At 41.8% G+C, this 17,435-nt stretch overlaps 1 protein-coding gene across 1 annotated transcript in view; it reads right to left on the minus strand.

Moving 5' to 3' along the window:
- PLG (plasminogen) overlaps positions 1–17,435 on the minus strand; it is a 68,742-nt gene that overhangs the window by 12,314 nt on the left and 38,993 nt on the right. Inside the window, exons 10-14 of the mRNA XM_043544295.1 lie at positions 16,524–16,689; positions 11,177–11,364; positions 10,237–10,385; positions 5,521–5,614; positions 2,707–2,827 (exon numbers count right to left, since the gene is read on the minus strand). Of these exons, the coding sequence (XP_043400230.1) occupies positions 2,707–2,827; positions 5,521–5,614; positions 10,237–10,385; positions 11,177–11,364; positions 16,524–16,689 (718 nt within the window). The remainder of the gene's footprint in view (positions 1–2,706; positions 2,828–5,520; positions 5,615–10,236; positions 10,386–11,176; positions 11,365–16,523; positions 16,690–17,435) is intronic.

Raw genomic sequence — 17,435 nt, forward strand, 5'->3', positions numbered from 1 at the left:
TCAACTTCACTTATTCAGGAGCTTTTAGGATTCCCAGATTTTATTCTACAGATCATGAGAAAGAAAATACTGATTTTCATCAAGGGCTGAGGTTTGGTTGGCTCAAAACATGAGAAAAGATAGTTGACACCTATCTTGAATTTTGAAAGATTGTCCCAATTTCAACAGGAGGGTTCTGTGTTCAGAAGTATAATCAATATTATGACATATCTTAACTAGGGCTGTCAAGTGATTAAAAAAATTCATCGCTATTAACCATGTGATTAAAAAGATTGATTGCATGATTAATCGTGTTGTTAAACAATAATGGAATACCATTTATTTAAATATTTTTGGATATTTTCTACATTTTCAAATATATTGATTTCAGTTACAACATAGAATACAAAGTGTATATTGCTTACTTTATATTTATTTTTTATTACAAATATTTGCACTGTAAAAAAACAAAAGAAATAGTATTTTTCAATTCATGTCATACAAGTATTGTAGTGAAATCTCTCTATCATGAAAGTTGAACTTACAAATGTAGAATTATGTACACAAAATAACTGCATTGAAAAATAAAACAATGTAAAACTTTAGAGCCTACAAGTCCACTCAGTCCTGCTTCAGACAATCACTCAGAAAAACAAACTTGGTTACAATTTGCAGGAGATAATGCTGCCTGCTTCTTGTTTACAATGTCACCTGAAAGTGAGAACCAGCATTTGCATGGCACTCTTGTAGCAGGCATTGCAAGATATTTACATGCCAGATGCGCTAAAGATTCATATGTCTCTTCATCTTCAACGACCATTCCATAGGACATGTGTCCAAACTGATAATGGGTTCTGCTCGATAATGATCCAAAGCAGAGCGGACTGATGCATGTTTAGTTTCATCATCTGAGTCAAATGCCACCAGCAGAAGGTTGATTTTCTTTTTTGGTGGTTCAGGTTCTGTAGTTTCCGCATCTGAGTTTTGCCCTTTTAAGACTTCTGCAAACATGTTCCACACCTTGTCCCTCTCAGATTTTAGACCACATTTCTGATTCTTAAACCTTGGGTCAAGTGCTGCAGCTATTTTTAGAAATCTCACATTGGCATCTTCTTTGCGTTTTGTCAAATCTGTTGTGAAAGTGTTCTTAAAACAAACATGTGCTGGGTCATCATCCGAGACTGCTATAACATGAAATATATGCAGAATGTGGGTAAAACAGAGCAGGAGAAATACAATTTTCCCTCAAGGAGTTCAGTCACAAATGTAATTAGCGCATTATTTTTTAATGAGCATCATCCGTATGGAAGCATGTCCTCTGGAATGGTGACTGAAGCATGACGGGGCATACAAATGTTTAGCATATCTAGCACATAAATACCTTTCAACGCCAGCTATAAAAGTGCCATGCGAATGCCTGTTCTCACTTTCAGGTGACATTGTAAATAAGAAGCAGGCAGCAGTATCTCCTGTAAATGTAAACAGACTTGTTTGTCTTAGCGATTGGCTGAACAAGAAGTAGGACTGAGTGGACTTGTAGGCTCTAAAGTTTTACATTGTTTTGTTTTTGACAGCAGTTATGGAAGAAAAAAAACCCTACATTTGTAAGTTGCACTTTCATGATAAAGAGATTGCACTACAGTACTTGTATGAGGTGAATTGAAAAATACTATTTCTTTTATCATTTTTACAGTGCAAATATTTGTAATAAAAATAATAATATAAAGTGAGCACTATACATTTTGTATTCTGTGTTGTAATAGAAATCAATATATTTGAAAATGTAGAAAAACATCTGAAAATATTTAATAAATTTCAGTTGGTATTCTATTGTTTAACAGTGCAATTAGTCATGATCAATTTTTTTAATCACAATTAATTTTTTTGAGTTAATCGCGTGAGTTAACTGTGATTAATTGAGAGCCCTAATCTTAACCATTTGCTTTGTGGTGTCCTACTGGACAAATTTCAAAAGCTTGCAACGCTGCATAGCTGTGAGTAGGTAGGCATATATCACTGATGCCAAGGTATACAATTTTCATTGTCTTGAAGACATTATTTTTTATGGTGACCAGCAGATTTTTGTGGGCATTTTCATCAGGCCTTTTCTTAGCACTGCTAGATCTCTATAACTAACCACAACCAATATGACACTGAAAATGTTAGGTCCTGGAGATTATGGCTTTGACACAGCTCTGATCAAAGTCAATGGAAGTATTGCCATTGGCTCCAGTGGAAACAGGACTGGATCCCACATAAGCAAGGAGGACAGAAAACCATCTGTACAAATTTTAAATTGCTGGCTCCATCCCGGGTCTAAATCCCCATGGCAGGATACAAATAACTCCCGTTGCGTTCAATGGGAATTATTTGTTTCCTATGTCAGTAAAATTAAAGCACATTTTGGACGAGTGGTTCAAATCGTCCCTATGTAAATGTTTAGGACAAAAATGGGAGGGGTTCTAGTTAACTACATTACATTTACTAGCTTGGGACAATCTTGTCAAGAGGAAAAAATGTTGTGCAATATATTTTGTTGAAAAGATTTATTTTAGAGGCATTTCAGTTTGGGGGCATTTTTAGGGAGAGATCAAGACTACTCTCCAGAAGGCGTCAGCTCCACATACAGAAACATGAAGAGTGAAGTCCTTTCTGTAAAGTTGTTGCTGAGGTGCCCCATGTAGTGAGGTGCTCTCTAAGTTGTAATGCAATGTGGAATAGTTATACCTTGTCCTGAGACTGATTTGCCAGGGCCAAGAGTGTGGATTTGAAACACACCCGCCCACAATCCTTGTAGGGCACAGCTTTGGAGCGGTCTTGGCTTTTCCACACTCATATTCGGGAGGAGCTAAAGAATGAAATGAAGTCAACCTGAAGAATTTTTAAGCAGCTGTTATACCACCCACAATATATTTAAATAAATGGGGAGAGGAAGGTTATCTTTACACCTTCTCTGGTTTGTCACTCTTTATGAAGCAATTACACAGCAAAAACTGCATAAACTTTGTTAGGTTATTCTTATCTGGAACAGTTAATAATGTCTGTGACCAAAATATTGCTTTCAAGATGACAATACATTGATTTACATGGCAAAGAGTTTACAGATGTACCATTTGGATATCAGCGAGTCAGAAACAAAATGGGGCTAAAATTACAGTAAGGGGAAAAGAACAAAAGAAAAAAAAGAAAACACGTTCCCCAAATTGCCTCAGTAAGTACCCTTACATCTCTGACCGAGTACAGCAACCCTACAAGCCATATCTTCTGACTGCATTTAAACTAATCTGGAGCAACGGTAAATGAAGTTCAGTCACTGCCTCTGTGTTTCCTGCCAAAAGCTTTCAGAGCTGTCCCTCTTTAAAAGTGTTAGGGGAATCCAGGGCCATCCTCTCCACCAGGGTCCGATCGAGGGCGTAATGGTGGGCATCTTATGGCTGTCTCCCTGGATCACTTGCTACCAGCACCCTCTCTTCCCACAGGGTAAAGTAAAGAACTGAAAATAAAAATAAAGATTCTGACCTTCACAGTTTCACCAGTCCTTTCTTTGCAGGAATGGTCAGGCCACAGTAGCTCATTGGGAGTGCAGTTTACTTCCACTGTCTGCCTGCCACTCAGCTGCTCTCTTTAACCTCCTCCTCCAGCCTTTGCAGGTGGGGTGGGGTGAGGCCGCCTGGGCCCAGAGCAGCTCCTTAACCCCTTCTTCTCTAGTGTGGAGTTTGTATACCCCAACAGTGACCCACCACATAAAGCCAGTGGGGTTGGTTTACAGTTGTGGTGTGTGTATCTTGCAGAATCCCTTACTCTGCTTACCTGCTCTGTTCTGGGGTTTGGTCAGGGATACTCATCAAAGGACAAGCATCATGTGTCCATCTTACAAAAATACAGAGTGGAGAAATTATATAATTTCTTGGGGGCAGGGATTGTCTCTTTGTTTTATGCTTGTACAGTGCTTAACACAGTGGGCCGTGGCTTCTAGATGCTCCCATAGTACAACAACACATAATTAATTAATTAACTGACAGGCAATCCAGCTCCTGGCCATAGGCGGTATTTTCAAGCCCTTTTGTGTGCACATTAGGCACAGCGTAAGCACATATTTGCATATTCTTTATTTAAATTTTTTAAAGGTTTCAGCTAGTCTGGCTATTTTTAGGGCAAGATCTCTCAAAACCACCTTGTATTAGTTACTGTTTCAAATAAGTTGTTCTGGGAAAAATGTTTGTGGTCCATGTAATATTTGCCATTACAGGCAAACCAGAGTGCTCATGTTTTTCCGAACTTTCAAAATCCTTTTCCAGAGAGCTAAAAAATTGGAGCTACATCTTGACTTCCATATGCACTCAGACCTCCTATTTCATTCAGTGGGTCCTAGGGTTTTGATTTGCACACAGTGTTTTGGATATGAATGATTAACCGTTGCAACATAAATAAATAAAATCTTTAGAAAGCATGTAGTGGGGATAGTCTCATTTCAGGTCACTGTTGTTGTGGTTATTTATTTGTATTGCAGTATGGCCTACCGGCCACTACCTCATTGTACTAGGCACTGTACATACATAACAAAATGCCAGCCCCTACCCCAAATAGCTTACAATGTAACTGTAAGACAAAAGACAACCAGTAGATACAACAAACGTGGGGGTGGAGAGCACAAGGTTAGAGTGAGATGATTATGATCAGTGTGGCAAGCAGCAGTCACAGCCCACCCGCTGCATGAGTTTTGTCAGACACATGCATGCAGCTCCTGTTCATGTGTCCCAGAAGCTAGAATATGAGCCTTGCTCTTTAAATTCAATAAAAAGCTTGGAGTAAAGCATGCACCCCTCAACACTTTCCCTTTATTGACCCCCAAATGCCTTTCCTTTTAAGTAAACAAATTAAGGGGCTTTGCTCTTAAATATTTAGGGCCAGATTCACTCCCCAGCTAGCATGAAGGGCATTTTGCCAGGGAAGGGCAGATTTATTTGTATGTCTCGGACTGCACCCCTCCAGCAGAGGATCCCAGAGAGATACACTAAGTAAGCGTATCTCTGGCTCAGCCTTCTCCTGCATCTGTCCCACCCAACAGCACTGAGAACAACCTGCAGATTTAGGGCCTGATCCAAAACCCACTGAAGCCAATTGGAAGACTCCCATTCAATTCAATGGGCTTGGGACCAGGTCCATACTCTGGGCTGGGGTTTAGTTACAACCATGAATAAGAACCTCTGTGCAGAGTTTGCCGAAGATGTTTAAGAGTGACTAGTGATGTCAGGTGCTTCAGTTTTTGGCTGACCACCTCCAGCAATGACAAACAGCATATTCTGTCGGGATCAGACAATCTTGTAGAGATTACACCCAACTTTTTTACCTAAACTTTAGCTGATTATTACCAGCAGATGCTGTTGTCAGTTACATGGAGCTATAATTTGAAATATAAAGCTATTGTTAAAGCCTGTCTTTTCCACTCAGATTGAAAAATAAAATTACCCATTGCAAGTGTCATAAAAACATTTTCAAAAGCATAAATGGGGGAGACAAGACTCTTTAAAGAATAATTACGGCACTCGGTGATTTCACAGTATTCCCAGGCTTTCCTTGGGTCTGTCGTATAGCACCAAGGACCATTAATATCTCCGTCAGGATTCCTGCAATACTGTAACAAATACAGAAATGAACAAACAAACAGTAAAGCCCTGAATATTAAGAAGGGAATTAAAAAGTCAATTGATTTATGCTTTTATAATAATATAAAACTAAATGTTGGATTTTTCCCCCCAGACAATATTTCACTGTTTTGTTGATAATCATTTATTCTCATTGCAATAAAATCCTTTGTTTTCTTTTTCTCAAAACTGTTAGATGAATTTAGTGAAATGTCATGAAAATAAAACTGATACAACTTTCTTCAGCCAGGCAAGCCACAAGTAGCAGAGCCAGCCTGAATCTCTGATTGATCCTATGGACTCAAGAGTACAACAAACATAAGATGGGATTTTCCTAGAGCGCTCAGTGTTGGCCTAACTCTGTTCCCACTGAAGTCAATCAGAGTGATTAAGCCAATGCTAAGCATATTGCCAAAGCCCACTTTGTTTTCAAGATCTTGAGGAGATGGCAAAGAGCATCTTTTTGAGGTTTGCAAAGGACCCCGTATGTCATGGGGCCAGGCAGCTACAGTGGAAGCTTCTCCTACATAGCTTGCCAATGCACATCAATCCCAACCTGCTTAAATACCGCAGTGCTAAGAAATGTCTAAATGTTTCCTCCCCTCTCCACCATTTGTCTCAGTTGTGAGCTGCCCCCTGAGAAGACTGCCAAATATGCTGAATTCTCTTGTGGGTTTTTTGGTGAATAAACATACCCAGTGGAACAGGATGAGGCCACCAATATCATTAGCATATGTTTATTTACACAGGCTTTTCCCTGAGTTAATACTTAGGAGGGAGGGAATTGCTTTGGATGTGGGGTGGGAGCTAGGGTCTTTCCTACTGGGAAGAAGAAGACAAGGTCAACGAGGACAACAAGAAGAAGGTCAAGGAAAGTGTGGGCCCCTTAGTGAATAAGGGAGACAACCTAGTGACAGAGGATGTGGAAAAAGCGAATGTACTCAATGCTTTTTTTTGCCTCTGACTTCATGAACAGGGTCAGCTCCAAGACTACTACACTGGGAAGCACAGTATGGGGAGGAGGTGACCAGCCCTCTGTGGAGAAAGAAGTGGTTCAGGGCTATTTAGAAAAGCTGGACGAGCACAAGTCCATGGGGCTGGATGCGCTGCATCTGAGGGTGCTAAAGGAGTTGGCGGATGTGATTGCAGAGCCATTGGCCATTATCTTTGAAAACTCATGGCGATCGGGGGAAGTCCCGGACGACTGGAAAAAGGCTAATGTAGTGCCCATCTATAAAAAAGGGAAGGAGGAGGATCCTGGGAACTACAGGCCAGTCAGCCTCACCTCAGACCCTGGAAAAATCATGGAGCAGGTCCTCAAGGAATCAATTCTGAAGCACTTAAAGGAGAGGAAAGTGATCAGGAACAATCAGCATGGATTCACCAAGGGCAAGTCATCCCTGACTAACCTAATTGCCTTCTATGATGAGAGAACTGGCTCTGTGGATGAGGGGAAAGCAGTGGACGTGTTATTCCCTGACTTTAGCGAAGTTTTTGATACGGTCTCCCACAGTATTCTTGCCAGCAAGTTAAAGAAGTATGGGCTGGATGAATGGGACTATAAGGTGGATAGAAAGCTGGCTAGATCGTCAGGCTCAACGGATAGCGATCAATGGCTCCATGTCTAGCTGGCAGCCAGTATCAAGAGGAGTGCTCCAAGGGTCAGTCCTGAGGCCGGTTTTGTTCAATATCTTCATTAATGATCTGGAGGATGGCATGGATTGCACCCTCAGCAAGTTTGCAGATGACACTAAACAGATATGCTGGAGGGTAGGATAGGATACAGAGGGCCCTAGACAAATTAGAGGATTGGGCCAAAAGAAATCTGTTGAGATTCAACAAGGACAAGTGCAGAGCCTGTACTTAGGACGGAAGAATCCCACGCGCTGCTATTGACTAGGGACCGAGCGGCTAGGCAGCAGTTCTGCAGAAAAGGACCTAGGGGTTACAGTGGACGAGAAGCTGGATATGAGTCAACAGTGTGCCCTTGTTGCCAAGAAGGCTAACGGCATTTTGGGGAATATAAGTAGGAGCATTGCCAGGTGATCGAGGGACGTGATCATTCCCCTCTATTCGGCGTTGGTGAGGCCTCATCTGGAGTACTATGCCCAGTTTTGGGCCCCACACTTCAAGAAGGATGTGGAAAAATTGGAAAGAGTCCAGCGGAGGGCAACAAAAATTATTAGGGGGCTGGAGCACATGACTTATGAGGAGAGGCTGAGGGAACTGGGATTGTTTAGTCTGCAGAAGAGAAGAATGAGGGGGGATTTGATAGCTGCTTTCAGCTACCTAAAAGAGAGTTCCAAAGAGGATGGATCTAGACTGTTCTCAGGGGTACCAGAGGACAGAAGGAGGAGTAATGGTCTCAAGTTGCAGTGGGGAAGGTTTAGGTTGGATATTAGGAAAAACTTTTTCACTAGGAGGGTGATAAAGCACTGGAATGGGTTACGTAGGGAGGTTGTGGAATCTCCTTCCTTAGAGAATTTTAAGATCAGGCTTGAGAAATCCCTGGCTGGGATGATTTAGTTGGGGATTGGTCCTGCTTTGAGCAGGGGCTTGGACTAGATGATCTCCTGAGGTCCCTCCCAACCGTGATATTCTATGATTCTATGAAGGTGCTATGGTGTAAGATGTAATTGATTTTATCTGCACTCAGAATTTTATCTCAATGCATTTTATCGTTTTAAAAAAGAACTATGTCAAACAGGCTCTTGCCCCAAATTCAGCCTAGTGCATTAACCAGCTGTGCCACCTAGCCACATCTTAGGGGCAAATCCTTCTCCCGGGGCTCAATCTGAAATTCTGGGCCAGGTGCTGGGGATTTGTGCAGGTGGTAGGAAGGGGAATGAATCTTCCTCCAATGAATCTTCCTCCAAGAAATGACCACAGCATAGCCCATGTGATTCCCTCTCTGAGGAATACACATTTTATATCAAATTAGTGAATTATGTTTGGATGCATCCGTTAACCTTTCCCAAAATCAACCCCCACTCAAATGCAAAGGACAGTTCTGATAAATACGCCCTAATTTTAGTTCATGAAAGAAAAGCACTTCTGTTGTAGATTACAAACATAACAAAAACAAACAAACAGGGCCTGATCCTGCAAAAGTGTACTCATGCAAGTAGACTTTACTGGTACTTGCAGATCCATTAATGTCAAGGGGACTATCAAAGCTGCCAAGATTTGGGTTTCTCCAGGTGCATCATTTCTCATGGATGAACGAGAGTGCAGAATTCCATCTCCAAAAGTTCCAAAATCAGGAGATTTCTTTTAAAAGATATTGTTGTCAGTGTTTCTTTTGAATTCTGAACTTCCCCCTGGATATGTGCCAGTTAAAATGTTGCCAGCTCTCCCACAGGGGCTGTCCATAAATTACATAACACATTAGAGGATGGGTTGGTCCTCTAATGTGTTATGTAATGGGGTTGTGGGTCTTGAAAAAATCTCCAAACAACGTGTTACGTAATTTATAGGCAGCCCCAAATGTGCAGAGCACAGTGAGCTGGTCCCAGCTGCAGGAGCTCCCTCAGGCTGGAATCTCTACACCCTGAAGCAGCTTCTTCCTGGACGCCAACATTCTAACTCTCTACCCCACCAGCTCAGCAATTACTTAGGCACCTCCTAATCCCATCAGTTTTGCTGCCATACAGCCCCACATCTGCCCAAAGCCCAATAAATTATGCACCCCCAGCCCCCCACATCGCCCCCTCACATCTCAGAGCACCTCTGCTTCTCCTGCAGCTCCACAGGTTCTTCATCCCCCCCTTCCCATATGAGGTGTTGAAGGGTGCAGAGGGGAAGGGGGAGGGAGAGAGCAGATGAACCCATTGCTCCCAGGATGGGAGGAGGAGGAGGGAGCAGAGCCATCCTGAGCTCTGCTGGGCTTTTTCTGCTCTCTCCTCCTGTGAAAATGGTGTCAGCTACTCCCTTTGTCCTCTTGGTTTACCCCAAAACTTTCCTCAGTTCCTATGGGAAGGGATAGCACAGCCCTGCTCTACCACAGGAGGCAGGGAAGTGGGGCAGGCAGCCAATCAGAGGGAGTTTATTCCCCAGTGGGGTTTGGAGGCTGGAGTTTCTCACATCATTGGGGGTCTGGTTCCAGCGGAGGCCAAAACCACATTACTGAGGATGACATTGAGGGAATTGGTGATGCTAAGAGTGCACCCCATGTCCCACACACACCCTGCCTCAAGCCATGGCAGGGGTAGGATATGGAACCACACAAAACTCAGCAGCTGTTGGGTACGGGGGGAGTGTCAGGGTAGCTAGAGGCGCGCTGGGGTAGGAGAGTATCTGTGTCCTGGGATGGGTCATAGATGCTGTCTAGAGGGGTGTTTGAGGAGTGTGCTGTGGCTGGAGAAGCCTGGAGCCAATCTTGTGTCCTCCCCTTCTGTCCCTGCTGCTGCTGCTACCACAAACTGCTCCTTCCAGCAGGGGAGGCTACCTGCAGAGATGTTCACTTGAATAAGAGATTTACATGATCAGGTTCATAGTTTGTCCTGAGAAAAGTAAAGTAAAGTAAGAAGAGTTCTTCAGTGTTCCACAAACATGGCAGAGCGGAAAGAATGACTGCTCAATGGCAGGAAGTATTGTCAGAACTGCTGCTTACGTTTTTCTCCAGCCCTGCCCGGGGATGAGTCACTGGCGTGAAATACTCATGGCTGTGAGGTTTCTGAGAACTCCATTCTTGACAAGTCTTGCCACTTGCGGTGGTTGTTATTGTGCCACGATAGTCTTTACCGTTGCCAACTACACAGTCTGCAACCAGGAGAGAAAACAAGAGGGTGATTCTTTGCTGTGTATCACTGGGCCAAATTCAGAGGTTATGTACTTTTGGTACTTACATGCCCTGTGGTGTAGCAGAAAAATAAACTAGCAGGATGGTATAAGAATGTATAAGATAGCGTAGGCTAGGATTATTGCTGGAGATGGGCAAAATACTGATAATGAAAATGTTGTTTGTTTTTTGTCAAAATGTGTGTTGGGAATTCACAAAACGTGTGAATTTAGAGCAATTTTATGAAATTCCAATTTTATTTCATAAAACGTCAGGCTAAATATCTTCTACAATCGGATTGGGAAAAAACAATTGAAAAAGCTCCCATTACACCAAGTTCCTTGCTTGGTTGGTGTCACCGGGGCTTTCTCAGCAGAGCTGCAGGTTTCAGAGTTAACAATTAATGAAGATGAATGGGGCAGTTCCAACTTCTGAGCAACAGTTTCAGGCTCTCTGAAAACTTACACAGACATCATGCATCACTTCAAGATGTGGCCCCAGTGTAACCTTTTCCTGGCAGCCATTAGTGTTAGAATATTTTTTAAAGAAAAGGTTAGATACAGATGACCTCACATGAATCTAGGAGCCAGGGCCTCAGGCACGTGTCTGAAGCACCAATGCGTAAAGGCTTGATGCTGCAAGTTGTTAAGCGTTGGCTTCAATGGGACTGTTCACATGCTTAAAGTTAAGTACGTACTTAAGCATTCTGATGGATGGAAGCCATATTAAATGCTATAGGTCTTTTACATAATGATTATATTTTGCTGGTTACCTGTTTGGGTGGGTGTCGTTGTATGAAGGGTTGATGCCATCGTTGTCCGAGGGGGCTTTGGTAAAGACAATTGTACATTGCCACACCGCCTCAGATTGCAGTATTCCCATCTCACAGTAGGATCAATGGTGTAACACCAGGGGCTTCTATCACCATCTGGGTTTCTGCAATAGTTCTGCTTCAAGTCCCTACAAATGTAAACATAGTGTGTTCTTATTCATGCTACAGCACTGAAAGAGTTTACGGGAACCTCCTATAAAAACACGGTATGCATGTAGGCACTAAAGAAATTGCGTATTGTGGTACAGCAGGGCCAGGGAGCAGTGGGAGAGGGGAAATATATAAGCTCTAGGCTAATTAAGGCATGGTTCCCTGTAGACTAGGGAGGGTTGCTACAGGTTAATTGGAGCACCTGTAGTAAATTCAGGCCCTGTCAGGAACCTAATAAACCCCCCTGCTTCAGGCAGTCAGGGGGTGTGAGGAAGGAGAGAGGACTGGAGTTTGGAGGTGTGTTGCTGAGATTTGAAAGACTAGCGAACTGAAGGAAGGGAGACCCTGCCTCAGCATGGCAGGAAGACTCCCTCCCCCAGCGTCAAGGATGGAGGGTAACCCTACCCAAGGGGGAAAAGGGTAAGAAACCTGCAGGGATTGACAAGGGCTGGGGCTCAGAGTGAGGAGCAAACCCAGACCCCGCCCCCGCTTCCCTCCTCTACCACCTTCCTGGGCCACCAACAGGGCCCTTGGTGCCCCAAGAGCAGGGGCAAGGGGTAGCGTCTTAGCCCCCTGCCAAGAAAAGCATGGGACCTACGATACCAACATTGGCCATTTTGTCACAATATATTTATTTAACATAGATAGCAGAAATTCTATTGCCACCATGTGAAAAGAAAACATCCTTTATGGCTATTATATCAGCAGAGGGCTGAAGTTCATATTGACATCATAACTGGTAACATGATCCCTTTTTATGCATGAGGAAACATAAAACAACATTTGCAGAATTTAAGCCAAAGCTATACCAATATCATGATTTGCTGAGTAATGACTGGTGTCATAATATTATTTTTAATAAAAGACAAATAACTGTATACAATAGTAGAAAAATATGCAATTATTAAGGCCCTACTTAACGGGCGATATTGTAGAAAATGTGGATTTCACAGTATTAGGCTTCCACCGCAATTTTGACAGCAGGAGCCCCACCATGCGTGGCGCTGACAACAGGAGCCCTGGCTGCCCCAGCCCACACTCAGCCGTGGGCCCCCTGCTCTCAGCTCCGGGTGGCTGACAGTGGAAAATCACAGAAAAGAAATAATGGACTTTATTACCACGACTAATAAGGTCCATAATTACTAGTCTGCAATTTTTCCACGGCTTGCCTGCAACTCTGCCACAACTTTTTGACAATCATCCTGCAATTCAAGTAGGGCCTTAGCAATTATGTATTAATAAATATTCAAACAGATCCAGAGCTTTTGGTGGCGGGATGGGGGGGGGGGAGGATGGGCGGGATTGCTTTTAGAAATCAAAATGAAGGGTTTTTTAAAATAAAAATTAAGAAAATACCAGGCCCTTCCCTCTAAGTTCTTATGGTCTAAGGCTCAGCAAACACTTTTGCATGTGAATAACTTCATGTGTAAGAATAGTCCCACTGAATTTATTGGGACAACTCCCATGCATATGGGTTTGCAATGCTGGGGCATAAAATAGAGACACATAAAAGAACATGAAGGAGGATGAAATGGATATGGAAAAGAGGGATGAAGGTTTGATGAAAAGAATGTGGGCCATATAATATGTCGTTTGCTCGTCATATAAATACTGGTACATTTAATCAGAGACTGAGGTGCGGCAAGAGAGGAGAAGCAGATAGCAGAGGAGTGGAGAAAAGGAGGACTTGTGGCACCTTAGAGACTAACCCATTTATTAGAGCAGAGGAATGGAGGACACTGCGGAAAGTAAGGCCACAGAAGTGGATATTGAGCAGATATTTAAAAGTGGAGAAGGGAGATGCGTGGCACACAGGAAAAAAGGGTGCATTTCCAGGCACAGGCAGCAGCATGAAAAATGGCACAAGAGGCCAGACTTGGAGGAGGAGGCAAAAGGAGCAGCCAGTTGGTCAAGGTGCAGACGACAAGGTGGTTGCAACAAATGAGATGACATATAAGCAGGGTTTCAGCTAGGAGTTACGTTGAAAGAGACAGGGACTCCAGGAAAGGCCTTGAGAAGACAACAACATGGTTAGAGAGCTGTGACAGGATGATTATTTAAGCTTCTGTATTTTGGACAGACTAAAGAAGGCAGAAGTGAGTGTTAAGAAGGCCACTGAGTAGCTATTTACATTGATCCCACCACCCCTCATTCCAGTTTGTCAATCCAAGATGGGTTTCCTCGTTATTTATTTACTATGCATAAGAGAGACCAGCATATTTTTAAATGCCTATACGCAAATGCAAGGAGTATGGGGAATAAACAGAATAACTGAAGTGTTAGTACATAAAGTAAATTATTACTTAACTGGCAACACAGAGATTTTGTGGCACAAGTCTCATGACTGGAATATTTGTATAGAGGGGTATAGCTTATTCAAGAAGGGAAGCCAAAATAAAAAGGGAGGAGGGGTTGCATTATACATCCATAATATATACACTGGTTCTGAGGTACAGATGAAAGTAAGAGCCAGACCAGTTGAAAGTCTCTGGGTAAAGATAAAAGGGGAAAAATAAGGGTGATGTCATGGCAGGGGTCTACTACAGTCCACTTAATCAGGAAAAGGAGGTGGATGAGGCATTTCTAGAACAAAAAACAGAAATGTCCAAAACACAAGAACTGGTAGTAATGGGGCCTTTAATTACCCGGGCATCTGTTGGAAAAGTAATATGGCAGAATACAAAATTTTTAGTAAGTTCTTGGAATGTATCAGGGACAACCTTTTATTTCAAAAAGTGAAGGAAGTAACCATAGGAACAGACATTTTAGATTTGATTCTGACCAACAGGGAGGAATTGATAGTGAATCTGAAGGCAGAAGGCAATTTGGGTGAAAGTGACCATGAAGCGATAGATCTCATGATTATAGGGAAGGAAAGGAGTGAGAAGCAGAAAAAGAACAAAGGACTTAGAAAAAAGCAAACTTAGAGAACTGGTAGGTATGTGTGGGGGGAGCAGTAGATGTGATATATTATTTTAATAAGTCTTTAGACACAGTCCCATAGGACATTCTCATAAGCAAATTAGGGAAATAAGGTCTAAATAAAATTATGATAAGATGGATGCACAACTGGTTGAGAGACCCTACTGAATGAGTAGGTTTGCTACTCAATGGTTTGCTATGAAACTGGGAGAGAATATCTAGTGGGGTCCTACAGGGATCAGTCTTGGGTCTGGTACTACACAATATTTTAATTAATAACTTGGATAATGGAGTGGAGAATATGCTTATAAAATCTGCAGATGAAGCTAAACTGGGAGGGTTTTACAAGCACTTTGAAGGACAGGATTCGAATCCAAAATGACCTTGACAAATTAGAGAATTTGTCTGAAATCAACAAGATGAAATTCAATAAAAACAAGTGCAAAGTACTTCATTTAGGAAGGAAAAATGCACAACTACAAAATGGGGAATAACTGGCTAGGTGGTAGTTCTACTGAAAAGGTTTGGGGGTGATGGATCACAAACTGAATATGAGACAACAATATGATGTAGTTGTAAAAAAGGCTAATATAATATATAACTGTTCCCAGAGAGTAGTTATCAGTGGTTCACAGTTAAGTTGGAAGGGCATATCAAGTGGGGTCCCACAGGAATCAGTTCTGGATCCAGTTCTGTTCAATATTTTTATCAATGGTTTAGATAATGGCATAGAGAGTACACTTATAACATTTGTGGATGAGACCAAGCTGGGAGGGGTTTGCTAGTGCTTTGGAGGACAGGATTAAAATTCAAAATGATTTGGATAAACTGGAGAAATGATCTGAAGCAAATAGGAAGAAATTCAATAAGGACAAATGCAAAGTACTCCACTTAGGAAGGAACAATCAGTTGCACACATACAAAATGGGAAATGACTGCCTAGGAAGGAGTACTGCAGAAAGGGATGTAGGGGCCATAGTGGATCACAAGCTAAATATGAGTCACCAGTGTAACGCTGTTGCAAAAAAAAGCAAACATCATTCTGGGATGTACTAGCAGGAGTGTTATAAGCAAGACACGATAAGTAATTGTTCTGTTCTACTCCACATTGATTAGACCTCAATTGGAGTAGTGTGTCCAGTTCTGGGTGCCACATTTCAGGAAAGATGTGGACAAATTGGAGAAAGTCCAGAGAAGAGCAACAAAAATGATTAAAGGTCTAGAAAACATGATCTATGAGGGAAGAATGAAAAAACTGGGTTTGTTTAGTCTGGAGACGAGAAGCCTGAGAGGGGACATATCAGTTTTCAAGTACATAAAAGGTTGTTGCAAGGAAGAAGGAGATAAATTGTTCTTCTTAACTGCTGAGGATAGGACAAGAAGCAAGGGGCTTAAATTGTAGCAAGGGAGGTTTAAGCTGAACATTAGGCAAAACTTCTTAACTGTCAGGGTAGTTAAGCACTGTATATAATATTCCCAACCCCCATCTCCTAATTATGACTACAGCAGTCACAAAATACATACAACTTAGCAATACTATACATATTCCTGAGCAGTATGTATTGCAACGTTATTTGTGTCCATATAAGTAATTTCCATTTTCTTAGATTCTCCCATACTCTGTTCTGGAGCAGGTTTAAAGGCAGCTGTCAGATTCTCAAATACATAACACAGTGCATATTTCTATGACCTACAGTGTGGATCTGATGGCAGAATTTGGCCATAAGTCTGATTCTTGGAATATTTATGACAACTCTTAATTTCTTTAAGAGCAATTTTAAAAGACACTATACAGTACTTACATTTAGCCCAGAATTTAAATTTTGTGAAAACAAGCTTTTTAAAAATCTTAGACCAATATAAATGTTTCATTGGTTTACCAAATAATAATGAAAGATGTTATTTTAAATGAAATACATCCTCTTGCAGTGTTTGAAACCACTGCAGTATTAAGATCCTGAAAGTGAAGCTGGTTTAGCTGATTTTCATTGTCCAAGTGGGAGAAACTAAAACAATTAAACAAAGACCTAAAATAACAACAACTGAATTGGATTTTAAAATTCTATCTCTCAAGGCACTCTTAGTAAATTGGTAAAGAAATTTGTTTGCAATGTGAATTTTAACTTGACAGTGTCCCTTTACGTGAATGGCACAATTAATAGATTTCTGGACAATCCCTACACTGATTTTGTGATAGTAGTCGAAGTAAACATACGCATTTGGATATGCCTCTGGGGTTCTTGTGTGCTTGTGCGGAGACATTGATCTCCATGCTTGGCATTTCTTTCCTGAGACAGTCAACGAAGCTGTGCCACGGTAACTCAGGCCAGTGCCTCGAAAGCAATCCTCAATGACTGGACCCTGGTGAAGCACAATTGCATCTGTAATGAACAATAAAAAGCAGTGCTTTAAAGGTGAATTTTACTTTGATAAACGAGCACAGAAAAAACAAAACAAACAAATAAAAGCAATAAACAAACAAGTCAGAGTGATTAGCCTGCCTGTCACAGATACCTTCTTATAACAAGATCTCATTCAGAAGGGGCATTTTAATGGGTTACCTTCATGAGTCAGATGCTGTTCCTTAGATGCAATCTCAGTTTCAATTTTGTGTTTATGGGCATACTTGGATTAGAGAATCACAAAGTTCAGAATTCAGAGTAGCAGCCGTGTTAGTCTGTATTCGCAAAAAGAAAAGGAGGACTTGTGGCACCTTAGAGACTAACCAATTTATTTGAGCATAAGCTTTCGTGAGCTACAGCTCACTTCTTCGGATGCATTCAATCTCCCCACTGTATTTTCCACTGATTGCATCCGATGAAGTGAGCTTTAGCTCACGAAAGCTTATGCTCAAATAAATTGGTTAGTCTCTAAGGTGCCACAAGTACTCCTTTTCTTTTTGTGAAAGTTCAGAGTGCGGATCCAAAGTTGTGCTTTTATATCAGATGTATTTCTAGTGACCTTGCATTGGGATGATTTCCCTTTGTTTGTACTGAAAGAGTTTGGGGTTGTTAGTTAGGATATGTAAACAAGTGGAAGTGTTGGGTTGAATTTTTCAGGGGTTGGAGTTTGGAGGCTGATGTTTTCTCTTAAATTATTGCAGCTTCTATTGATTTGTTATCGATGG

Source organism: Chelonia mydas, chromosome 3, assembly GCF_015237465.2.
Source record: "Chelonia mydas isolate rCheMyd1 chromosome 3, rCheMyd1.pri.v2, whole genome shotgun sequence".
Classification (NCBI taxonomy): domain Eukaryota; kingdom Metazoa; phylum Chordata; order Testudines; family Cheloniidae; genus Chelonia; species Chelonia mydas.